Here is a 25378-nt window from a genome sequence, read left to right as displayed (position 1 = left end):
GTAAGAACAGACTAGTTAAATCACATCAACGACACCAAAATTGCAGTGTATTACTAGTTAATAACTAGTTTTACTAATCATATTGTCAGGGAATGTTTTTAGAAAATGGTATACTAAAGCACAGCATGGCTCAACCTAAAGTGTTTTCAGCTCTCTATTAGAGAAATGCTGCTTCTCAGCCAACGCGTTCAGGTTGACAAATCTTTTGTTTTCACACAGGAACTGTTGTGTGTTAAACTGTGAGGAATGTTTACTGTCCTCCATCGGCATCCTGTGACACAGGGGTCTGTTGGAGACGGCTCACAGGCTTTTGTCGTCACTTGTTTCCTTGTCTTAAAATCACTCAGATTTGGCTCCAAAAGAAAGAGCGGGTCGGGGATCTGGCTGCCCTCGAGGAGTTTTGGACTCATGGTCACAACAAAGTCATGGGATTATTAAACTATGAGGCCAGGAACACTCAATTTTTGTACTCATCTGTCTCAAAAGTTCCATCTAATGTAGCGTGGCTTACATCTCTTCAGATTAAGGAGAATGAAAAACATGATTCTGTGTTTTACTTAAATATTATGAATCTCATTCCCATCCAGGCCAGACCAGAAGAGCTGAAGCAGATTGACATTCCTGAAAACAGTACTGTTGTAAATAGTTTTGGATTGGATTAGTCAAATCAAATGATTAAAAATAGAAAATGACCAAGTGTGTTTGTCAAATCAAACCAGGGTCTGTTTGTTTGTCTTTTGTTCTTCTTTTCTCCCACGAGTCCCTGCAGTTTTATATCTTCTCTCATCTAACTGTTTCTTCTTTCCATCCTGTCCTCCCATCCTGTCCTCCCATCCTGTCCCACCAGCACTGGAAGGCAGAGGTAGGTGCTGTCAGTGAGCAGAGTGCTGAGTGGACATACGTGCGTTTCTACCTGCATGTCTGTGATAACAGTTTTACCCTCTCTCATTCCCATACATTAACTGAGCTCTTAAACTACTAACCTCTGTTTGAGGCTAGCCTTTTTTACTTCATTTTAAAATGTGGACTTTTTTCTAACTGCCGTAAGTGCCTTTTCTGTGGTGCAACAAATCCTTGCTTCTTATGTAACTCACTTTACATTTACTAATTTGGAGGAGAAAAGGAAGGCAAACGTCAAAATGATTAGACCAAACCAAAACCCAATTGTAAATGTCCATTCGAATTTGCAGAAAAAATTTACGATTCAACTTCGACCTATGATACTAACAATAGTTTCACAATGCAATGATGGATTATCACCAAGATTTGAGTGTTCTTACTTTAGTTTTCAGTAAGTAAGCATCTTAAATAATCTGGTTTAAGGATCCAACCACTCCTGTTTCTTGCCGTTGTTAACCTACTATGTCAAATGATGCTTTACCCAATGACATGATAGCCAGAGTGTGGGTCCTTCCCATTAAGTTGTTTAATTTATTTTTAGGTAACATTATGGGATTCAGTCAAATGTGTCTGTGCCTAGTGTGGATTCCCTTCCTGCTTTTAGTGTCTAGGTGGGCACCAGTTCCAGTGCTGTTTGTAGTATGTGTGAATGCAACTGCAGTGGTTCACCATTGATGCTGCGACAATGGGATGGGAGATTGAATGTATGGATCAATAATATATCACTGAAAAAGGTAAACATTTGTCTCCTCTCTTCTCTCCGCAGGCCCAGAGACACATCACTGACCTGTACGAGGACCTCAGAGATGGACACAACCTCATCTCCCTGCTGGAGGTGCTCTCTGGAGAGACACTGGTGAGCTTTGGTGAACTTTGACATTCATAATTTAGGACATCCACTTCTGCTCTAACCCCCTGTCCTCTCCAAACCTGTCTTATGTCCCTGCGTCCCTGTCCTACTGACTTAATTTGCTGTCATTTGTTCTACTGTCCAGTCCACTTGTTGTAATGGGAACTGCTCTAAATGTTTAAAGTTTTTAAATTATTCTGCTGGCTTTCTCTTCTCCACTCTTGCATGTCTTGACTCTTACAAGGTTTTTGGACATTTCAGAACATGCTGGGGTTATGCACACTCTTTTACTTTACTTACCTTAGCACTAGCCTTAATACACTAATTTTCATTCTTTGCTTCCATCTCGTAACCTTTCTGCACTGACTTGTTTGACCCCTGGATTTTCCTTTATCTAATTCATGCTGACCTCCTTCCCCTCTGCCTTCCTCTCTTGCGATGCTCTTGCTGTGGTAGCCGAGGGAACGTGACGTTGTGAGGAACGTGCGGTTGGTGAGTGGCGCCTGGACTGTGGGCGTCGAGCGTGGCATGTGTCACCACCCCAGGTGGCTGCTGGGTTGTGCATGATGACAGTCACACTCCCTGTATTGTCCCCTTTTTGTGTCAACATCGTCCTCCATTTGATCAGTGAGCTAGTCAGGTCAGGCGTCATGTAAGGAGGTAAGAAGTGCAAGTAGTTTTTAGAGGAATACTTTCTACCGTTGTGTATTTCAAAGGTATTAGATTGTGTACTTTATACGAAGGTTACCATTTGAACATCGTTAAGAAGAGAAATGCGCAAGCTTATAAAAATAGAACCAAAATGACCATACCGTTCATCTGAGGTTTCAGAATAGGCCGCAAAACTAAATATTTTACATCCAAGAAATATCACTATTCACATGAAGTGCCTTCTGTGTTTGGATTTTCTGACAAAGGGTTCATGAATCCAAAGCTTTTCATTAGTAAATAATGCCTACATGCACCATCAAGAAAATATTTAACAAATAGTTTCTACGTGCAGCTGAATCACCGGGAAATGATTAATCTGCGTTTTGCCTCAGCTAGTTAAATATCAAACTTAACTCTCCTGGTGTGGACACAGATGAGTGCTTATAAACAATTCAATCTATCTTTAGATATTTTATGCTCTAAATGTCTGCACAACTTGTGGCTAAGGGCTTGAACATACAAACCACCGGTATGGTCTATTGGGTTCCCTCTCTGTATTGAAAGCAACGGCCAAGTTTTCATCACTTCAAGCTGATATGTTGACTTATTCTGCAGCAAGGATTCTTACTGGCTTAAAGCTTAAGATGCGGAGCACCAATGCATGTCATGGCCATCACTCCTGTGCAGGTTTAGAAATCACAGGGGCTTATGGATTCTGTTTAATTGGACTGAGCTACACTTTAAATCTAAGACAGTATAAGATGTAAAAAGTGTTTCAGAGGGAAAAGTTGATTGTAGATCTTAGAGAAAATGAGGATATTGTGACTGATGATCGTGGGAATCACTGAGATCATGTATCATTCATTATCATGCTGTCACCTGCAGACATCCTGGCTGGTTTGTTAATGCATTTCCAGGTCATTTAGGGTCAGATCTGGTCAAAGGTCTGACCAAATGCTTTGATCACAATCACGCAGAATTTGAATCACACTTCAAATTTGCTTTATTTGAATTTTGAGTTGAGACCATGACTGAAATGATTTTCATACGGTAGAATAGTTTTTTTTTTTTTAACACAAAGGTCTTGCTGGACACTGAAATACCTGTTCCTCAGTCATGGGGCCTTGCCATTTGTTGATCATTCAAACCTCCTTTTTTCTCTCCTCTTGATTTTTGGTGTCCCTCTCATCTTTTACAGCCGCGGGAGAAAGGCCGGATGCGCTTTCACAAGCTGCAGAATGTACAGATCGCCCTGGACTTTCTCAAACACAGACAGGTCAGTAAATACTGACATTTTCCTTGCACATTCACATCAAAGGAGCATTTTAATTTTTCAGTTTTTCTCCTTGTTTGTTTTGTTTAGTTGTTTGTTGTTTTTATTGGTATCCATGCATCTTGCAGGTTAAACTGGTCAACATCAGGAATGATGACATTGCAGATGGAAACCCCAAGCTGACCTTGGGGCTGATATGGACCATTATCCTTCACTTCCAGGTAGTGTAGGACACTTTTAAGGGTTAATTTTGCTATAAAAAGCTGTAATTATGGCATTGAAGTTAACTAGGACAGCAATTATTGGACACAAAAGCTCAATCAGTCTTTATTTAAATTGCTTTTTGCATGTATTCAGATTGAACTGACTGAGCCCAGTTGGGAACAGCTGACTCCCATTATCTGAACTACATGTGGTGTTTATCTTTTAAACTGCACATTGGCACATACTTGCTCAAGATCAAACTCTTCCATTGTATGAGCTACAGCTTACTTTCATTACGTTGTGATTAGTTTGCTTCCGCGGCCCGGTAAGGAAAATCAGAGTGCCATTCCCTCTTTGGGGTTCAATCATCAGCCTCACTTTATCCTGATGTTGACATAGCATTTACAGTACTGTAGAGTCCAACAGCCAATCGTTTCCAAATGGGGTTTATTGGACATTTGGCAACACTTATGCTCTTATATACAACTACTACGGCTTCCCCTGTCCTTGAGTGCACAAAGACTAAACACTGAAAAAAGCTATTTATTCATTTTTAAAGTAAATGATCACATTTGAGTCAATATGAGAGCATTTTTTACTCTTTTCTGTAGCTTTAAGCTCTGTAGCTTACTCATAAATTGAAATATAAGGGTTTCATTCAAACCGGATGTCAAACAGTATGAAATTACTTATATCACCCATGGCAACAAAGGCCACATTGGAAGAAAACCATCCATCAATGGGCAGATGTGTTTCTGATTGGGAAGAGACGTGTTTGCATATTAGCAGATGGTTTGGTAGATTTTGAAAAAACAAACAGTTGGAGTACATGGAAATTCTTTGATGCTGTAACAGGTAAGATGGTTATGTTGGGATGTCGATGTGGGATACTTTTCCCCGTCCTGTGTGACTCAGTGATGCCGCTGGAAGGAAACGTGGCGTGACAGCTCAGGATTCAAAAACTGCAATGGAAACGAGAGAAATTTTCTCCCAACATTTTTCCTTGTTAAACAAGTTTATTATGCTCTAAAATCCAAATGAACATAAATGCTGGTCAATTAATGAAATAAAAAAACTTCCATGTAGATGCACTTAGTTGGTCAGGTTGCTATTACTGCTTCAAAACAAACCATTATCCTCTTTGTTTGGCACATGCTAGTCAGCACAAACAATGGTGAATTTCCTCTGAGCTCCCCAGGTGCAGGTTATAGTTTACTAACACACAGGTGAGCAGTTATAGCAGACGAAGTTGATATTCTCTCGATACTTTTAAAAAAGAGGCTGCGAGGGCGGAGGTCCTTTATTCATACAGCTTCTGAGTCACTTTATGCCCCCGTCAACACTGTAGCACTGGGGTTTCCCTTCTGAAGGGAAAATAGCAGAAGGAAGAGATGCCTTCTTTTTTCCCTCCTCCACCCTTTCCTGCACAAAAAGAGCCTGTAAGTGAAATTTTAAGTTCTGCTAAGACTCATCAACATACCTAAAAAAATCTAGCATATTGTCGTAATAAAACCGCACTTGTTCCAGTAAGATACTTTTTTTATCAGTACTGGAAGTGCAACCTTTACTTAATGGATTATGTACAGCTAATTTATCTCACTTATGGATGTGTTTCTGGTCTTATACGTAGATGGGTAAAAGTCACAAAGGAGTGATATACAGACACCAAATACTCAAATACTGTAGTGAACTGATTGGCGCCCTTACTTGGTGGAGTTTTCTACATCAAGACAAATAAAGTGGTCAAAAAACTAAATTGTTAAATTTCAAAAGGTTTCCTGTAATTGTAAACTTTTTACAACTTGTGCCTAGTTTTGTAGAGAGCCCCGCCCGGCCATCTGGTGCCTCAAGCAGACCAAAACAAACACCAGGGACGTTTCATAAGTACCGTTTGCACAGTACGTCTGATTATAGATATGGCAGAGGAAGCAACTACCGGGTGATGGATCCATGCAAAGTAGAGACAGCAACTCAACCGGCTGCAAAATCAAATTGTAAAACAAATGGCAAGTCCCTCAATGTTGACAAAGTGCTAGGATTAACTTTATAGGACATCTGGATTGATGAATCTGCTTTCATACTGTACACATATATACATACGTACAGTATAACCTTGTAAGATCAGTGACTCATGGACGTTTTCACTCTTGAGAGTTCTGTTTTATATATAAGCATAAAACATTTGTGTTTCTTTCCAAAACAGTGAGGTTAATTTTGCATTTGCCTTCAAATTAAAAGTGGTGGTTGTTATTTGAGGTTTAAAATGTGACTCATCTCAAGTCTGGAGGAAATTAACGTGCAAACTAGAAAAAAAACTTTTATCCGGCCCTTCAATCAGCAAGGCAAGATGGAAAAAGTAATTTTACCACAAGAACCTTTTCATAGATATATTCATAATAAAAATCTATGGAAGCTTTAGATATAATGATTAGAAAAAACTTGGCTGTTTGTGGGTGGCTTAATTTGCAGCTATCAAAGTGTTTTTGTTTTTTAACCTTACACAACATTCATTTGGAAGATGCTTTTGTCCAAAGTGACTTAAAATAAGTGCAAAGAAGAACTAGATGTTATCACAACTTGTAAGTGCAACCCATCCCCAAAAGGCAGCTAAATGGTGCAAGTTCTCTTTTTTTCTTAAAGAAATTAAGAACTAAGTTTAATATCTCTGACTAGTTGCACTGTCTCCCCCTTCAGATCTCAGACATTCAGGTGAACGGACAATCGGACGACATGACGGCCAAAGAGAAGTTGTTGCTCTGGTCTCAGAGGATGGTGGAGGGATACCAGGGCCTGCGCTGCGACAACTTCACCACCAGCTGGAGGGATGGCAAGCTCTTTAACGCCATCATACACAAACACAGGTGAGACACGGATCCTCAGTAGATGAAGGTTAGAGCGTGGCCCTGAGACTACTAATTTTAAGAGTTTAACTCTACTTTAACATAATGTTCCTTGGATAAAATTGTTAAGTCAAAGGGAGAGGGGCAAGAAGGAAAAAACTTAACAATTTAACATAGATCTTACGAAATAGACAGCACTAATAAATAGCAAAAACAAGCTGAAAAATGCAATACAACCTACCTGTGTAATAATAGTGTCACAGCAAATTATCTAGGAAAGGATGCCATAGAGAAGCATTTTTCAAACCATGCAGAAGCTTTTTCTAATCAGAAAAGCTTGCCTGGACTTGGGATCTTGTATCACCGCAGGACATGCATTTTACACATATTTTTAAGATTTTCTCTTTGACCTTTTTCATATTTCATGTTGCTGTCTCTTGTTATTTATTGCAGTTGGTTCCGTGGCAGCAATACCAAATTCATATTTGAGTTCTACAGCAGCACACCAGACTTGTCTTGTCAGGACAAAATGTGAATTGGTGTGTGTGTGTGTGTGTGTGTGCGTGTGTGTGTGTGTGTGTGTGTGTACAATCAGAACATCAAACAGTCAAACATCAAGATAAATACCAACTCAGACTTGAACTCCCCAGCAAATTTATTTATTCATTACATTATGTTAATTCTTTACTCAAAAACACATTTTATATATATAGTAATGGTTTGAAAAGCTTTTATGCTACCTTTTCCTGATGTAAAAAAATGCTTGTCATAACAATCCATTGTAATTCTACCTTAAATGAATTTGAGCTGGTCACCGCTGCTGTACTGCTAAATAAAGAAACTACAAACTTTAACAGCCATCCTTCAAGCCTGCAAGAGGGGATCATTTTATACACAAACTGTATATTTTGGGTGGAGCACCACTTTAATTCTTTGTGGTTGCACAGACAAACAAGTGCCGCAGGGTGGCTCACCACATGACACAAAAATAACATTTACAACCCTGAGTTGGCATCATTTGGTGTGTAAAGAGAGAGCCTTTTCTTTGTCAATGTGGGTGTATCACACTCATTTGAGAAAAAGTTGCCCTGGAGGCATGCGCACTAGAGGCTTGACAGGTTGTAGCAAAACACAGGTACGCTAACCACTCTTCCATAGATTTTTTTCTTGGTAGAGGAAGAGCAGGACAAGCAGAGATTTAGCAGCTGCAGCAAGGAGTCTTCGCAGTGATCAACTGAAACAGAAGTCCGGCCAAAACCATACAATAAGAAGAGAATTGGATATAATCAAAGATGAAAAGCTACCAAAGATTTAATATGTTTTTCATAACCTAACAAACGTTTGACCTCACTCACTTGGAAACTTTTAGTGCTGTGAACTTGAAGGTTGATACAATGTTGAGCCTCAAAAGGAAGTTTCGCTCAAAGAGGCGTCTGAACAGTGCCTCCAGTAGCACAGCGGGCTCAGTCAGTGACCTGGAGGACCGGGTGGTCATGCTGTGCGAGGACATCCCCACCGAGAACTCTTTTGACTCCGGCCGAGGCTCCAGCAGCCCCGGAGCTCGCTTCAGTCGAGATTCCCAGAGCGAGGATCATGAATCAGGATCAGCGCCTCATATCATCGACCTTAGCAGGGACAGGCTGTCCAACAGCCGGGCCTGCTATGTGGAGCCAGAACCACCCCGGGCACAAAAAGAATATTATATCCAGAGGGTTGCGCAAGTGTATGATTACTTGTTAACATGTTGTGTTTCGGAAAAGCTTAAATGTGCAGAATTTACTTTACATTCTCTGTCATCAAAGTTATCTTTCTTTTTGCTATTTGTAGATATGAGATGCACTTTAATGCTTTATGCTCTGAGCTTGTGCCTGCATGTTACATAAGGGCTAATGTAATTAATGGGAATGTTTCTCTCTGACATATGCAGCTGTCACACATGATTCAAGGAAAGTCTTGATTGACAGTAATAACGTTCTCTCACTGTTCTCTCTGTTTGGTTTCTGTCCGCAGGCCCAGTCTGATCGACATGAGTAAAGTGTACCACCAGTCCAGCCAGGAGAACCTGGAGCAGGCCTTCAGCGTGGCAGAGAGAGACCTGGGCGTCACCAGACTGTTGGACCCCGAGGGTGAGAGGAGAGAGTCATATATTCAGAACCACCCTGAACGCTTTACTCAGGGAACATTTGAGCTTCGCATTGCTTTTATTAGCTTCACACTGTCAAAATTATTCAAAAACGTCATTTTTTTCTCATCATATCTCTCTACAGATGTGGATGTGCTCCACCCAGATGAAAAATCCATCATCACATACGTCTCCTCTTTGTACGATGCCATGCCCAGGGTACCAGATGTTCAGGACGGTGTCAAAGCCAATGTGAGTCCTCTTCTTCCACATCTCTTCATCTTTCCTCTGGATTACTATGATATTTTGCAGCAGAGACAAGAAAGGTGGTGGCAACCTTTTCAAGGTTATCACAAAGTGTATTCTTACTAATAAAAGTATTTTAAATGTGTCCCAAAATGCATAGTGGTCATTAGGACTGGGACGATATGCCTTTGTCCCGATTTGATTCTTTCCCAATACATGAGTGCCGACTTGATTTGTACTACAATTTTCATTTATTGCGATTTGACAGAATTGAGTTTTGAGATTTTCTTTTCCTTCTTTAACAAAAACTAAAGTTAAATAAATAATACACTTCTAGAGACAATATGTCATGAGTTATTACTGAAAATGTAATTGTTTTCTAATAATGCACTTCACATGTCAGTCAGTCTGACATTTATTTAATGTGTAAAGAAGTACATAACATAAATTTTCTGCATTTTCTGTTTTCGGTCAAAAGACGGATAAAAAGTAGTTGGCAATAGGTCTGCACGAGAAATCGTTATAAAATCGCAATCTCCATTTACCCCCGTTTGCGATTTGATTTTAAAATAACTTAAATTTTTTTTTGTATGACTTTGATTCTCATTTAAAATAGGTTTTAAAGCGCTGCAATGCAATGCCATTCTCCAATACCATTCTCAAAATAAAAGAAAGCCTATACACCTGTATATAGGAAATCATAGCATTCAGTTTCTAATCCCTTTTCAAAGAAAATCTGAGAAGGATCAGTCTGGTAACTGAGTGTCAAAGCATTAGCAGCTTTAGAAATTCTGTGTGATTAAAAAAAAGTCAAGTCTTTAGTAACTTGGACTTTTGTTTGTATCTGTGAATCAGGAGCTAGAGCTGCGATGGCAGGAGTATTATGAGGTGGTCACCATGCTGCTGCAGTGGATCCGACACCACGTCCTCGTCTTTGAGGAGAGGAAGTTCCCCAACAGCTACGAGGAGATCGAGGTGAGCAGATCCTAAAGGAATGTGTTTTGACTAACAAAACAGCATGATATAAAAATGACGATGAAGCTCATATTTAAATGTGCATTTGAATAATCTCCTTTCTGATCTGCAGATTCTTTGGCGTCAGTTTCTAAAGTTTAAGGAAACGGAGCTTCCTGCAAAAGAGGCAGACAAGAACCGCTCCAAACACATCTTCAAGTCTTTTGAGGTGAGTTTCCTCTGCAACTCTAAAAACTCTGCATTCTGTCATGTTCTGTCAAGCTGTCCAGAGAATGTTTTGAAAGATATTCTTTGTGCTGTACAGCCATGTTTGCAACATGTGCTGAAAGTCATCAAAGTTGAAGTAATCAAAATGCCTTTGTACAAATATAAACGCTAGCACACATTAGCACTTTGTGAAACCTTACGGACTGTTAGCATCAATAGATTAGAGTCATTAGACTTGTGGTAATTTTCCAAAAAAGTAATCCAGCTACAATCCACGACAGAATGTAAACAACTTTAACCTTAAACATATACAGTACAGCACTGTTTTGATGCCTTCAGAACATTTTGGCTATCACACCATATATAATATCCCATGTATGTATAATATATTTATTAAAAAAATAATCAGAAGATTAATTGATAATATGATTAATGGTAGGTTGCAGCCCTAATCTTCTGCTTGTTTTAGGGTGCAGTTCAGGCAGGTCTTGTCAAAGTGCCGCCCGGTTACCATCCTTTTGATGTGGAGAAGGAATGGGGTCGTCTGCATGTTGCCATACTGGAGAGAGAGCGTCTCCTCAGGACAGAATTTGAGAGGTAAGTGGGCCCTTCATCACATGCTCTGTTGCCAAAGCAAACTTCATTTTTTAAAACACAAGTTATTCAGAAATAAAGATCAGAAGTTAATCATCAGACAACTGGTTACTGTGTGAAGTCATGAGGATGACTCATTCCCTAATGATACAGTAAAGTCCACTTTAGCAGTAAAAGGAAACTGAGTTGGCTTTGTGGTATGAGAAGTACAAATCATATTAGGGTAAACACATGACAACTCTGCCACCGTCATGACAACAGTCTAGCAATAACCGTTTGATAGTCACTCATGAACATTTAATCACATGCTGTTAGGGCGTAGCTTTGGATTTTGGTTCTTCGAGGGCTTCAAAAAGTGCCGTGGAAAATAAAATAAACCATCATCTTTACTTTAGTGGAGCAACAGAGCCCTATCATGGCTTTCATGCATCAAGGATATGAGTTGAAGTATTTATTTCGACAGAAGACGGAGTGAGTGCTTTCTTTTCTTTTTTAAACTAGTTTAGTGTTTTTAGTTTTACTTTACTAAATCACAGCTAACAGATAAAGCTAGCACGTACCCTGGTGGCTAATTGGACTTTCCGGTAGTCTCCCTTGTCTAAAGTTCTTTGAAACTTTAACCTCCCCTCTCTTCCTCTGCAGGCTGGAGCGACTTCAGAGGGTTGTCAGTAAGGTCCAGATGGAGTCGGGGGTTTGTGAGGAGCAGCTCAACCAGGTCGAGACTTTGCTGCAGACGGTGAGACACAAACCTTTGTGACAGGTACTACTTTAGCAGAAATTATTGCCGCCACATGAAGGGCTGTAACGGCTTTGTATCTGTGCTGCAGGATGTGATGATGCTGAGCTCTGGGAGACCTGCTCAGCACACAGCAGAGATGGAGGCAGATCTGGAGAAAGCAGAAGGAATGATCCGCTTTCTCTTCAATGATGTTCAGTTGCTCAAAGATGGACGCCACCTTCAGGCTGAGCAGATGTATCGCAGGTGCAAAAATCAAACTGTACCATTCAAGTTGACTAACCTTTGGCATTAGGGCTGCAACAAATAACATTTTTAATATCAATTAATTTGCTAATCTCTTTTTAATTAATTGTAAATTGTTATCGTTAATTCAATAAAATATCTTCTTGGTGACTTAAACAATTAGCTGATTATAAAATGGTGTTATTTTCCCTCAGTTGACTAATCAAATAAATGACATATCAGGTCAGCACTAACTGACATTCTCATTCTGGCTCTAGAGTGTATCGTCTCCATGAGAGGCTGGTGAACCTCCGCAGCGAGTACAACCTGCGCCTCAAGTCTGGAGTGACCATCACACAAATCCCCATGACTCAGATCCACTCTGCCCAGGTCCTGCAGCAGGCCCCCATGAGGGTGCGGCCTGAGCTGGATGAAGTCACCATGCGTTACCTCCAAGATCTGCTGGGCTGGGTGGAGGAGAACCAGCGGCGGGTTGATGACGGAGAGTGGGGCACCGACCTGCCCACTGTCGAATCCCAGCTGGGCAGCCACCGTGGCCTGCACCTGTCTGTGGAGGAGTTTCGCTCCAAGATCGAGAGGGCAAAGGCCGATGAGGTACAAACAGTTGACACAAAACATTAGGTGGTATGTCAGATGGTGCAGAGAGATCAGTTTATCTGGGAAGGAAAATTGGGTAACTGGCTGTAGCGTGGTATCCTACTGTATTATTCACATGCTCTTTGTTGGTTAGATAGATAGATAGATAGATAGATAGATAGATAGATAGATAGATAGATAGATAGATAGATAGATAGATAGATAGATATTTATTGATCCCCAAAAATGGAAAATTACGGTGTGTTTTTTTTTGGATCAATATCTATCTATCTAACTATCTATCTATCTATCTATCTATCTATCTAACCAACAAAGAGCATGTGAAACATACTGTAGGATATCATGTTTGTTTAATATCGAACTGTAATTGTGTAATTCAGTAATTTTGCTGCCATTTTAAAGAGGACTCCCAAAACAGAGATTTAGGTCTTATCAAATCACTTGGTTAAATAATATCTTAAATAAAATACAGAATATGTCAATATTAGACTAAAAGGATCTCTTTGAAACAGGCAAAACAGTGTTTTTGCCTTCATAACCATGAATGGTTGCTCCTCTGACCTGTTTCTAATGTTTCTTATTGCCTCTTCCTTCTTCAGAGTCAGATCTCACCTGCCAGTAAAGCTGCATATCGCGAGTACCTGGGAAAACTGGAGCTGCAATATGGCAAGCTCTTGGTAAGTTGAAAAAAAGACACTTAAATAAAAGAAAGTAATCCTATATGAAGATGTGTATTTCTAACTGACCCACCAAGTAATGACTGAGCTGTTGCAAAGCTAATCTTCCAGCAATCTCATAAAGGTTCAGTGATGTCAAAACATAAGAACGTGAAAATGTACCATGATGTCATGTTTTAGCCCTCTATTCCCCTCCAATTTGTTCTGCACGAGTCTTTCAGTCCCTCAAAAATGTATCATACCATTTTTGTCATCTGCTCTTTTGTAGAACACCTCTAAGGCCCGCCTGCGCTACCTGGACCAGCTGCACGCCTTCGTCATCGCAGCCACCAAAGAGCTGATGTGGCTGAATGAGAAAGAGGAGGAAGAAGTCAACTACGACTGGAGCGAACGAAACACCAACATGACAGTCAAGAAAGACAACTACTCGGTAGAGTGAGATGTTTTAATAGGGTTTACCTGCAGAGCTTGCTAGTGATGATAGTGATGTAATTCTGATTATTGTTGTTTGTGAGCAGGGTTTGATGAGAGATCTGGAGCTCAGGGAGAAGAAGATGAACACTGTCCAGGTCACAGGAGACAAACTGCTGAGGGACGGACACCCAGCACGGAAGACTATAGAGGTATGATTATTGGACTCACTTGATTACTACAGCCAATGAACACCATATGAAGTACAAACTTGACTGCGTTCATTTTTACATCAGAGTGTTTGTCCTCTTCATCAAATCATCATGCTTTTCTTCTACACTACCCTCCTTTCCCAGGCCTTCACGGCAGCCCTGCAGACTCAGTGGAGCTGGATCCTCCAGCTGTGCTGCTGTGTTGAAACCCACCTGAAAGAAAACACTGCCTACTACCAGGTATGTTTACTAACTTGCATTGCTAGACTTTATTACTTTGTGTGCTTTCACACCTATAGTTCAGTGGACTCTGTGCAATTCGGTGGGGAAGTTGCAACATTGTTGCAATTTTCGTTTGGTTTGCTCTCACACTCCACTTTGTCAAATGCACCAAACACTGTAAACACACAATATGCGATCAAGACGGTCGGTTGTTTATTGGACAGAATATCCAAAACTCACAGACACTTCTGGTCTGAGAAATAATGGAGCAACACCCAAGTTATAGTGTCTTTGATTTTCTGATACTGCTTTAGTGTTTGTAATATTTTAGAAAAAGGTGAACAGTGAGCAGCTTACAGACAGCAAGTGAAGGAGAGGGAGTGATGATGATGATGTCCCACAGACGACCAGTGATGTGATCTCAGAGCAGCTTATGGATCTGAAAGTTAACTTCCCTTAACTCATATATAAATCCGTAATGCTCTGTTGTGTTTTGTTGTCATTACTTTGAAGTCTTCATGGGGGCAACAGAAACTACGCACAATAGCTTTAATCAAAGCACAAATGTCTTCCTTTTTGCTCACCTTTCCATCAGTAAATGTGTTGCCCTCATTGTTTGTCCTATTTTTGTTGCGTTTATATGTGAGGCGAGTTCTCTCAACGCTGCAATCTAATTTCTTCTATCTCTTCCTCATATAGTTTTTCTCTGACGTGAAGGAGGCGGAGGACAAGATCAAAAAGATGCAAGACACAATGAAGAGGAAGTACACCTGCGACCGCTCCATCACAGTCACGCGGCTGGAAGATCTACTGCAGGACGCAGCTGTGGGTTTATTCACTACTTTCATATTTATTTACCAAACGCACCAAGACACTGTTATTATCCTGTTGAGTAGCAATTGTTGTGTGTGCTGAGAAATTATACAATACCTGTTGATTTAAAACTCCAAGAGGTGTGGTGAGAAGGGAAAACTGTTACTCCTGCTAAATACTTTCTTAGTTAATGTTAATGAACACCATAAAACATACATTGTTGTGTTCTTCGTAGGATGAGAAAGAGCAACTGACTGAGTTCAAAACTCACCTGGAAGGCCTGAAGCGAAGGGCCAAGACCATTGTCCAGCTCAAACCACGTAACCCGGCTAGCGCCATAAAGAACAAACAGCCCATCCAGGCAGTCTGCGACTTCAAACAGATGGAGGTAGGTGTCTTAACTGCATGGAAATATTATTATAAACTCATTCATTCTGTTAAATGTTTCGAACATACCAAGAATTTCTACATGCATACAAATCACATAAATCATTAAGTTTTTAAATATTGTTAAATAAAGTTATATTTGCCAAATTTGTTATGACATATCAATGATTTGCAAAGCTGTGTCCTGCTTTCAGTTCACTTTTAATACAGTGTAATAATTTCTTAGTATACGGCAGTAAATTACAGGAATATTTAGTCAGACGCTTATGTTTATCGCCGTCCAGATCACAGTCCACAGAGGAGAAGAGTGCGCTCTGTTGAACAACTCGCAGCCTGATAAGTGGAAGGTGCTGAATGATAAAGGCAATGAGGCATCTGTACCGTCAATCTGCTTCCTGGTTCCACCCACCAATAAGGACGCTGTGAACAGTGTTGCCGGGTGAGATGCTCGACGGTGATCACTTAAAATCTAAAAGCACATGCACCTGGTTTGTCGTTAAATGCTCACTTTGATCTAACTAACCTTTCTCAGACTGGATGGAAACCTCCAGAGGCTGCAGACGATGTGGCAGACGATGTATGTGGACTTGAAGAGCATGCTGTCCTGGCAGTACCTGATGAGAGACATCCACATCATCCAGACCTGGAACATCACCATGGTAACAACACAGGAGATTATGTATTAAACAAAAAAGACTAATGCACTTATAGTGCCTTTAACTATTTTTACTTTAAAATATTGAGATTCAAATTTTACATTTTGATTAAACGTGGAGAATTGCATAACAGTAGTTTAACATTGTCTGCTAATCATAATATTATTTGTACTTTTATTGCTGGTTATTTTTAGTTGCTTCATTAATAATTGCAACATTAAACCTCTATGTGGAAACAGATTAGTTCACCTTTAGTTTCTCTCAAGTTAACTTAAATTCAGATTAAGGCTAGTTCAATTGTTTCACCTCAATTGTGAAATGTATTTGTTACACTAATTAAATGTATGTGGGCTTAGTAAGTGGGAAAACTGACATCAAATTAACAATGGTAGTGGATAAGGTTTATGCATGAGTTCTTATGTTAACTTTATTTGATTTATATGGTTTATTCTCTCTCCTATACTGTTGAAGAAATCAACTAACAACGACAAAATATTTCTTAATTTAAAAAACTACTTTTTATAACACATATTTTACACTCTACTTGTTAATATACTGTAAATATTTTTTTCTAAAATAAAAGCACGTAGTTTAATATCTATCTTCCCCGCCCCTTCTATCTGCACCCTTGTAGTTTAAGACCATGAGGGTGGAGGAGTACCGTCTAGCACTGAGGAACCTGGAGCTGCACTACCAGGATTTCTTGAGAGACAGCCAGGACTCCCAGATGTTCGGGGCAGAGGACCGTATGCAGGTTGAGTCCAACTACAACAGAGCCAACCAGCACTACAACACGATGGTCAGCTCTGCAGAGCAAGGTGCGTACTGTTTGGTTATTTCATGAACCGCTTTGGTTTCTCTTTATCACCCAGACATGCTCAGAAAGGGTCTGATATTGATGATAAGACATTTATTTTCTTTTGAGTTCAAGTTGGCCAAAACCATTTTTTTTATTTTCATTGAATCATTTCTCAAACATTTTTGTTGAAGTTCATTCATGGTCATTTGTGTGTAAGTTGACTGTTGGATTCACATTACAGGTTATGTTCCACCCAGAGCAGGTAAGGTGCTTCAGTTACAGTGCCAGATGTGCAGTAGCATCTTTTGATTGGCTGAAAAGGACTGTCTACGTGTGTGTGTATGTGTACGAAGGGCTGTCGTCATGTTTCATCAATCCTCTTCGTCATCCTCACTGATTTTAGTATCCCTCCTAACTTCACTCATTGTTGCATTCTTCAGTCTGTGCATGGGTTTAACAAAAGCTTTACAATCTTTATCACTGAATGATTAAATCAATTAAAAGATGAATTAACAACTGACAGATAATCAACATGGAACCAATCAAGCATGAAGTACATTTATTGTGTACAATGTTACATAAAAAACATTCACAAATCAAAGTTCAAGCGCATCAGTTAAAAACACTGCACAACAAATGACTAAAGTTGTATACTAAAATAAAATAACTAATACTGTACTTCTGTTCTCCTTTATACAGATCTGATAGTTTGCTATTAAAATCTTCCTCGGTCAAACAGCTGGCTTATTTATCAAGATTGTTTTCTCTGTAAACTAATAATAATAATATATATATATATATATATATATATATATATATATATATATATATATATATATATATATATATATATATATATATATATATATATATATATATATATATATATATATATATATATATATATATATATATATATTTAATACAATTTTAATAAAATTTTTCTTAGGAGAGCAAGACGAGTCGATGTGCAAGGTTTACCTGACGAAGATCAAGGACCTGCGTCTGAAGCTAGAGGGTTGTGAGAATCGAACAGTTACGCGCCTTCGCCAGCCTGTCGACAAGGAGCCGCTCAAAGCCTGCGCCCTGAAGACGGCGGAGCAAATGGTAACGACATGACAACGAAAAACTGAGATGTAAAACAAAAACACAAAGTCACAAAAGTTGTTGGCACAGCAGTGCATCATTCAAATTTACTTTGCTGTGTTTAAATCTCAGCACGTATTCTGTTATATCCCACTAACTTTACCAGATTTCACTGCCAAATAATATTAATATATGCATATTTTTGGCTGTATTAGTTCACTAAATCATCTCCCTTTTTTAATTTGACAGAAAGTCCAGTCTGAGTTGGAGGGCTTAAAGAAAGACTTGAACTCCATCAGTGAGAAGACAGAGGAGGTACTGGCGTCTCCTCAGCAATCTAGCTCCGCCCCGATGCTTCGCTCCGAACTGGACGTCACGCTGAGGAAGATGGAGCACGTCTACGGCCTCTCCTCCGTCTACCTGGATAAGTGAGGGTTTTGAGACTCTCTGAGCACTTTCTGATGAATTTCCAGCTGGTACTGAGCTTTGTATTAAGCTTGAGCTTTGAATTGATTTCAGGCTGAAGACCATCGATGTCGTGATCCGAAACACTAAAGACGCAGAAGACACAGTGAAGAATTATGAGACTCGTCTGCGTGATGTTAGCAAAGTACCGTCTGAAGAGAAGGAGGTGGAGGACCAGCGTAGTCAGCTGAAGGTATTGCCTGTTGTTGGAAAGATGTTCATTCATATCTACAATCAATGTACATATTTTGTTTCCTATTTTGCTATGTTTAAACCCTTAACCCATGTCATGCTTGTCCCCACCTGCATTATTTTTATATTAAGGGGATGACTTTGTTTTATTTGTCTGACAGTCGATGCGTGCTGAAGCAGAGGCCGATCAGGTGGTATTGGACCGGCTGCAGGACGAGTTGAAGAGGGCAACAACTATCAACGACAAGATGACTAGGATCCACAGTGAGCGTGACTCTGAGCTGGAGCATTATCGTCAACTGGTCAGCAGTCTCCTGGAGCGCTGGCAGGCTGTGTTGGCTCAGATTGACTTGAGGGAGCGTGAGCTTGGCCTCCTCGGGCGCCACATGAAGTCCTACAATGGAAGCTACGAGTGGCTCATCCACTGGCTCGGCGAAGCAAGGCAGAGGCAAGAGAAAATTCAAGCTGTGCCCATCGGTGACAGCAAGGCTCTCAAGGAGCAACTGGCAGAGGAGAAGGTATTGTAATAAAAAAGATGAGGTGTGTGGGGTAAACGGAAGTAAAGTCATTATGCCCTCTGGTGGTCACACTGAGAGTACACATTTAGTGCAATGTATTGTCTTTAAAAAAAACTTTCTTTACTTATTTTAATTATGCACTGGCTGTGAAAGTAATTTTAATAAGACTAGTAGCTGTGGCTTTTCCTTTTCATTAACTAAATAGAAAAAATGTAATACACTTTAAAATGATGTGTTCATGTTTTCATTTATTTCTACAGAAACTCCTGGAAGAGATTGAGAAAAACAAGGAAAAGATTGAGAATTGCCAGAAAAATGCAAAGGCTTACATTGATTCAGTCAAGGTATGTACAGATTTTTCTGGCTTTACAACTGAAGGAAGTTTTTTTTCTGGCTTGATCTAAGATTATTTTCTTCTTTTTTAGGATTACGAGTTTCAGATTTTGACTTACAAAGCCCTCCAGGATCCCATAGCATCTCCTTTAAAGAAACCCAAAATGGAGTGTGCATCGGATGATATCATTCAAGAGGTAAGTTGTACGAGTTTATCATACACCAACTGAGAAGAGCAAGCATGCTCATACATCCAGTTTGGTTGAGTACGACTGTCTGTTTCCGGTTTTATCATTACAGTGATTAAAATGCCTTTAGCTATTATATATACATACATGTGTGTTTTTAAAGTCAAGTAAATACACTGCCTTTCTTTCAGTATGTTACTCTGAGAACGCGCTATAGTGAGCTGATGACACTCACCAGCCAGTACATAAAGTTCATTATAGAAATGCAGCGCCGCCTGGAGGATGATGAGGTAATTACACCCGAGCCCTGACAACATGCAGCACCACATTTCTGTCCATAACCCACTTGGCAAAGCACCACTAACACAAACAATGCCACCTTTACCTGTTAACTAAATTATGTGTGGGGAAATCATTTGTCATCTAATATCAAAATGTTGGCGCTCAATATGTATAATTACACATAGGATTAATATTAGTACTAAATTATTATTTTTATAAAAAATACAGAATTAGTATGTTCAGTCTGTGAGATTAGGACAGCGTTCAGTGGTGAAGCAAACTGTTTCATCCTAGTGTTTCAGCACATCACATCCCTACTACAGTATTTGTCTGTCATTGCCCTACACTGTGTATTTAGTCAAATCATGTCACATAGTCTGTACCTATGACCGCCCAGACCTCAGTCACATTTTCCAACTGCTAAACTGCTCGGTTTAATATTTGCTTCTTTATTTCCTCTTGAAATCACCCTCACTTGTGATTTAAAGGCTTCAGTTTGGCTACCTACCTTCTCAGATATATTATTTTTCAATCTACCTTACCTTTTATTTTCCCCTTTCTTTTCTAACTTTCTATTGTGTTTGATCCTTTCAACCTGCTCGCCAGTGCTTTGTCATGATGAGTATTAATCACACGCTTAAGAGATGAATTAACTCCAAAGCACCAGGTATTTAAAAAAAAAAAAAAAAAAAGACCCTCTCAGATGTCGTCATTCCTCTCTACATCAGACCCTTGTCTGTAGTGAAAGGAAGGTTAAGCATTTTTTTGGAGACCTTTCATAATTGAGCATGCTCTTGGTTTGTTCGTCTCGTATCTCTGATCAATTTGCATCGCTTCCTGTGAGCATGTTCATGCTTTGCTAGGTCAACTTTTAAAATAATTTGCAAACTTTGTATGTATTTCCATTGTATTAAAATGTGACTTATAAGCACTTACACTTGTTATAGGACCTATTGGAATTATGGAAAATACTGCTTAGGGTTGCAAATAATGATTCAAACATTTATTAATCCAAACTTTAGAAATGCTAAAGTAACATCTTGAAATGTCTTAATTTGTTTACCATAATTCAAAATCCCAAAGATATTCAGTTTACAATTATATATAACAAATAAAAGCAGCAAATCCTCTCATTTCAGAAAATGTTTTGCATTTTTTCATTATTTCTGCTTTTAAAAATGAAGCTTAATCAATTGTCAAAATATTGTAGAACATAAAAATAGAAAGCTGATGAAAATCTACCAAAAATAGCTCTCCTAAACTGGAGTATAATTGGCGCTCAATATGACAGGTTTCTAAAGTGTTGGACCTTCCTTTTAGTTGTCGATCACCTGTATAATCTCCCATGTTACTAAAGAGTACAACCCATCTCTTGATGCTTGCTTATCTGTCATGAGTGTTAAGTGTAAATTGATCTTGGATTCATGTCTTAAGTCTACATTTTAATCCAAGCTTGCTTTTTGCTCCGTGTTACATCAAATCACGCTATGTTTGCTGCATCACTTTGCTGTTCTACACAGTGAGGGTTATTCTGGTTGAAATCTCGGTATCTTTCCCAGTACGCGTCATTCTTTTGCATGCTGCTAATTATTTATTCCCTGCTTATTTCTTCTTCTACTTTACACATTTTACAAAAAGCTGCTTTATTTTGAGAATACAAAGATTGAGGATTGACACAACTCTAACCCTAAATATCAAATGGTGAGTGAATTATACAACAACGTTCCTTTAGAAACATAAATATATACTGTCTATATATTTAGATACAAAGCAACGGCAACACACACCTCCACAATACTGAGTTTGCCATCCTTACTACTACACACACATCATTTTCTGTTTTTAAGACCATCATATACAGTACTGATTGTATAATATGTGACAAGGCTTTATCACAGCTTATATTAAACATTGATCAAGTAAAATACCTCAACTGCATGAATGCAAAGTGTAGTGTCGTGCTGTCCTGTTGTGAAGTAAAGTGTCATTCTGTGTGCCACACATTAAATTAACATGACAAGCATTTCCCAATGCAGTATTTTTCCTCTAAAGAAGTGTATTTCTTGTGGATAATAACTGTAACATAATCTCATGTATTTACATTTTCATGTACCTACATGTTTATAACTAGCCTACTTTCACATTGAAGTTTGATTATAAGTTTGAACATTTTCTCAATTCCTTTTACTCCCTCTTTGCTTCTACTAATACAGAAAGCTTCTGAAAAACTAAAAGAAGAGGAGAGGAAAAGGGTGGAAGAGATACAATCTGAGTTAGATAAACAGAAACAGTTGGCTGAGGCTCATGCTAAATATGTGGCCAAAGCCGAACAAGAAGCCCAGGAGCTGAAGTTGAAGATGAAAGAAGAAGCCAGCATGAGGCAAGATGTTGCGGTGGATGCTGAGAAACAGAAGCAAAACATACAGCATGAGCTGCATCATCTGAAGACTCTGTCTGAGCAGGAGATCAAGTCCAAGAGTCAGCAGCTGGAAGAGGCGCTACTCAGTCGTACAAAAATTGAGGAGGAGATCCACTTAATTAGAATTCAGTTAGAGACAACAATTAAACAGAAAAGCACAGCTGAGGTTGAGTTACAGCAGCTCAGAGACAAGGCTGCTGAGGCTGAGAAGCTCAGGAAAGCTGCTCAGGAAGATGCAGAAAGGCTTCGCAAGCAGGTGACTGAAGAGACTCAGAAAAAGAAAAATGCAGAAGATGAGCTGAAACGTAAATGTGAGGCAGAAAAAGAGGCTGCCAAGCAGAAGCAGAAAGCAATGGATGAACTGCAGAAATTCAAAATGCAAGCTGAGGAAGCAGAGAGGCGCATGAAACAGGCTGAGGAAGAGAAACTGAGGCAGATCAAGGTAGTAGAGGAGGTGGCACAAAAGAGTGCTGTCACACAGCTGCAAACCCATTCCATGTCATTCAATGAGAAGGCAACAAAACTGGAGGAATCCCTCAAGAAAGAGCAGAGCACTGTCATTCAGTTGCAAGAGGAAGCCGAAAAACTCAGGAAGCAACAAGAGGAAGCTAACAAAGCCAGGGAGCAAGCAGAGAAAGAGCTTGAAACATGGAGACAGAAAGCCAACGAGGCTCTCCGCTTAAGGCTGCAAGCTGAAGAGGAAGCTCAAAAGAAGAGCCAGACTCAAGAGGAAGCAGAGAGGCAGAAAGTCGAGGCAGAGCGGGATGCCAAGAAAAGGGCTAAAGCTGAAGATGCTGCACTTAAACAGAAGGAGAATGCAGAGAAAGAGTTGGAAAAACAGAGGAAATTTGCAGAACAAGTTGCCCAGCAAAAGCTGTCTGCAGAACAAGAATGCATACGACTAAAGGCTGACTTTGACCATGCTGAACAACAGAGGGGACTGTTGGATAATGAGCTCCAGCGTCTAAAAAACGAGGTGAATGCTGCCGAAAACCAGAGGAAACAACTGGAAGAGGAGCTGGCTAAAGTCAGAAGTGAAATGGATGCTCTTATGCAGATGAAGATTCAAGCTGAGAAGAAGACACTCTCGAACACAGAAAAGAGCAAGCAGCTTCTTGAATCTGAAGCATTGAAAATGAAACAACTTGCTGATGAAGCAACTAGGCTGAGATCGGTTGCCGAAGAGGCAAAGAAGCAGAGGCAGACTGCAGAGGAAGAGGCAGCTCGGCAGAGAGCTGAGGCTGAGAAAATACTAAAAGAAAAACTGGCTGCCATAAACGAGGCAACTCGTCTGAAAACCGAAGCTGAGATTGCTCTGAAAGCTAAAGAATCTGAAAACGAAAGATTGAAAAGAAAAGCTGAGGACGAAGCTTATCAGAGAAAGTTACTGGAGGATCAAGCTGCTCAGCATAAACAAGACATACAAGAGAAAATCACACATCTGAAGAGCTCGTCTGATTCTGAGTTAGAGAGACAAAAAACAATTGTGGAAGAAACTTTAAGGCAAAAGAAGGTGGTTGAAGAAGAAATTCACATAATTAAGATCAACTTTGAGAAAGCATCAAAAGGCAAGTCGGATTTGGAGGTGGAGTTAAAGAAGTTGAAGGGAATTGCAGAGGAGACCCAGAAAAGCAAATTCAAAGCTGAGGCAGAGGCTGAGAAAATGAAAAAGCTTGCTGCAGAGGAAGAGAAGAAAAGGAAAGATGCTGAGCAGAAGGTGAAGATAATTACTGCAGCAGAAGAAGAGGCAGCTCGACAATGCAAAGCCGCTCAGGAGGAAGTTGAACGTCTCAAAAAGAAAGCTGCTGAAGCAAATGAACAGAAAGACAAGGCTGAGAAAGAGGCCGAGAAGCAGGTCATCCTGGCCAAAGAAGCAGCACAGAAATACAGTTCTGCAGAGCAGAAAGCCCAAGATGTTCTCAGTAAAAATAAAAAAGACAGCCTTGCTCAGGAAAAGCTGAAAGATGAGTTTGAAAATGCCAAGAAACTTGCACAAGCAGCTGAGGAAGCCAGAGGAAAAGCAGAGAAAGAGGCTGCCCTGCTCAGACAAAAAGCTGCAGAGGCTGAAAAGCTGAAAAAATTGGCAGAGGAAGAAGCTGCAAAACAGGCCAAAGCTCAAAAAGATGCAGAGAAACTGAGGAAAGAGGCGGAGGAGGAGGCCTCTAAACGAGCGGCAGCTGAGGCGGCTGCTCTAGAGCAGAAGAAGCAGGCTGATGCAGAGATGGCAAAGCACAAAAAAGAAGCAGAACAAGCACTTAATCAAAAGTCTCAGGTTGAGAAGGAACTTACAATGGTAAAACTGCGGCTAGATGAGACTGATAAGCAGAAGGCTGTGTTGGATGAGGAGCTTCAGCGAGTTAAAGGTGAAGTAAATGATGCCGTCAAGCAAAAGGCAAAGGTGGAGGATGAGCTTTCCAAAGTAAAGATCCAGATGGATGAGCTCCTGAAACTTAAGCTTAAGATTGAGGGAGAAAACCAGCGCCTCATGCAGAAAGACAAAGACAATACACAGAAATTACTTGCGGAGGAAGCAGTGAAAATGAAGAGCCTGGCCGAGGAGGCTGCCAGACTTAGTGTGGAAGCTGAGGAAGCAGCCCGACAGAGACAGATTGCTGAGTCTGACTTGGCTGAACAGAGGGCACTTGCAGAGAAAATGCTAAAGGAGAAAATGCAGGCCATCCAAGAGGCTACAGAACTGAAAGCTGAGGCACAGGAGCTCCAGAAACAGAAGGACCAGGCGCAGGAAACGGCTAAAAAACTACTAGAGGACAAACAGCAGATCCAGCAGCGCCTTGATAAGGAGACAGAGGGCTTCCAAAAATCATTAGAGGAAGAGCGAAAGAGACAACTTGATGTTTTGGCAGAAGCAGAGCAACTAAAATTGAGGGTGAAAGAGCTCAGTGACGCTCAGTCAAAAGCTGAAAAGGAGGCTAAGAAATTCAAGAAACAAGCAGATGAAGCAAAATTGCGTCTTCAAGAGACAGAAAAACAAACTACAGAAACTGTTGTGCAGAAGCTGGAGACACAGATGCTGCAGAGCACAAGAGAGGCTGGTGACTTGAAGGCAGCCATCGCTGAACTTGAGAAAGAGAGAGAGAATCTGAAGAAAGAGGCAGAGGAGCTTCATAAAAAATCTAAAGAGGTATTTTGACATGAATTAACACTGTTAATCAATGTACACAGCCCTTTCAATTAAAACAGTTCTGCAAGAAACACTAATTACAGTATTTGTGGAAAAACATGTAACATTTCATGTAAATTGCTGAGACTTAAAGTA

At 40.0% G+C, this 25378-nt stretch overlaps 1 protein-coding gene across 29 annotated transcripts in view; it reads left to right on the top strand.

Moving 5' to 3' along the window:
- Positions 1–25378, top strand: part of pleca (plectin a) — a 102016-nt gene that overhangs the window by 68020 nt on the left and 8618 nt on the right. For 8 of the 29 annotated variants that reach the window (XM_034892240.1, XM_034892246.1, XM_034892254.1 and 5 more), the window contains 32 exons: positions 848–862; positions 1667–1756; positions 2207–2242; positions 3600–3677; positions 3803–3895; positions 6573–6739; positions 8729–8844; positions 8986–9092; positions 9942–10061; positions 10174–10269; positions 10738–10865; positions 11505–11598; positions 11690–11844; positions 12102–12438; positions 13041–13118; positions 13387–13548; positions 13637–13741; positions 13886–13981; positions 14663–14788; positions 15012–15164; positions 15448–15602; positions 15696–15822; positions 16454–16637; positions 16860–16880; positions 17568–17725; positions 17954–18132; positions 18224–18362; positions 18523–18879; positions 19140–19223; positions 19305–19409; positions 19592–19690; positions 21896–25243. In XM_034892240.1, coding sequence (XP_034748131.1) covers positions 848–862; positions 1667–1756; positions 2207–2242; positions 3600–3677; positions 3803–3895; positions 6573–6739; positions 8729–8844; positions 8986–9092; positions 9942–10061; positions 10174–10269; positions 10738–10865; positions 11505–11598; positions 11690–11844; positions 12102–12438; positions 13041–13118; positions 13387–13548; positions 13637–13741; positions 13886–13981; positions 14663–14788; positions 15012–15164; positions 15448–15602; positions 15696–15822; positions 16454–16637; positions 16860–16880; positions 17568–17725; positions 17954–18132; positions 18224–18362; positions 18523–18879; positions 19140–19223; positions 19305–19409; positions 19592–19690; positions 21896–25243 — 7308 coding nt within the window. The remainder of the gene's footprint in view (positions 1–847; positions 863–1666; positions 1757–2206; positions 2243–3599; positions 3678–3802; positions 3896–6572; positions 6740–8728; positions 8845–8985; positions 9093–9941; positions 10062–10173; positions 10270–10737; positions 10866–11504; positions 11599–11689; positions 11845–12101; positions 12439–13040; positions 13119–13386; positions 13549–13636; positions 13742–13885; positions 13982–14662; positions 14789–15011; positions 15165–15447; positions 15603–15695; positions 15823–16453; positions 16638–16859; positions 16881–17567; positions 17726–17953; positions 18133–18223; positions 18363–18522; positions 18880–19139; positions 19224–19304; positions 19410–19591; positions 19691–21895; positions 25244–25378) is intronic. The other 21 variants (XM_034892241.1, XM_034892257.1, XM_034892267.1 and 18 more) reach the window with 5 other exon arrangements.

Source organism: Etheostoma cragini, chromosome 14, assembly GCF_013103735.1.
Source record: "Etheostoma cragini isolate CJK2018 chromosome 14, CSU_Ecrag_1.0, whole genome shotgun sequence".
Taxonomy (NCBI): Eukaryota; Metazoa; Chordata; class Actinopteri; order Perciformes; family Percidae; genus Etheostoma; species Etheostoma cragini.
The sequence above is the reverse complement of the archived record's forward strand: the minus strand, read 5'-3'. Positions and strand labels throughout refer to the sequence as shown.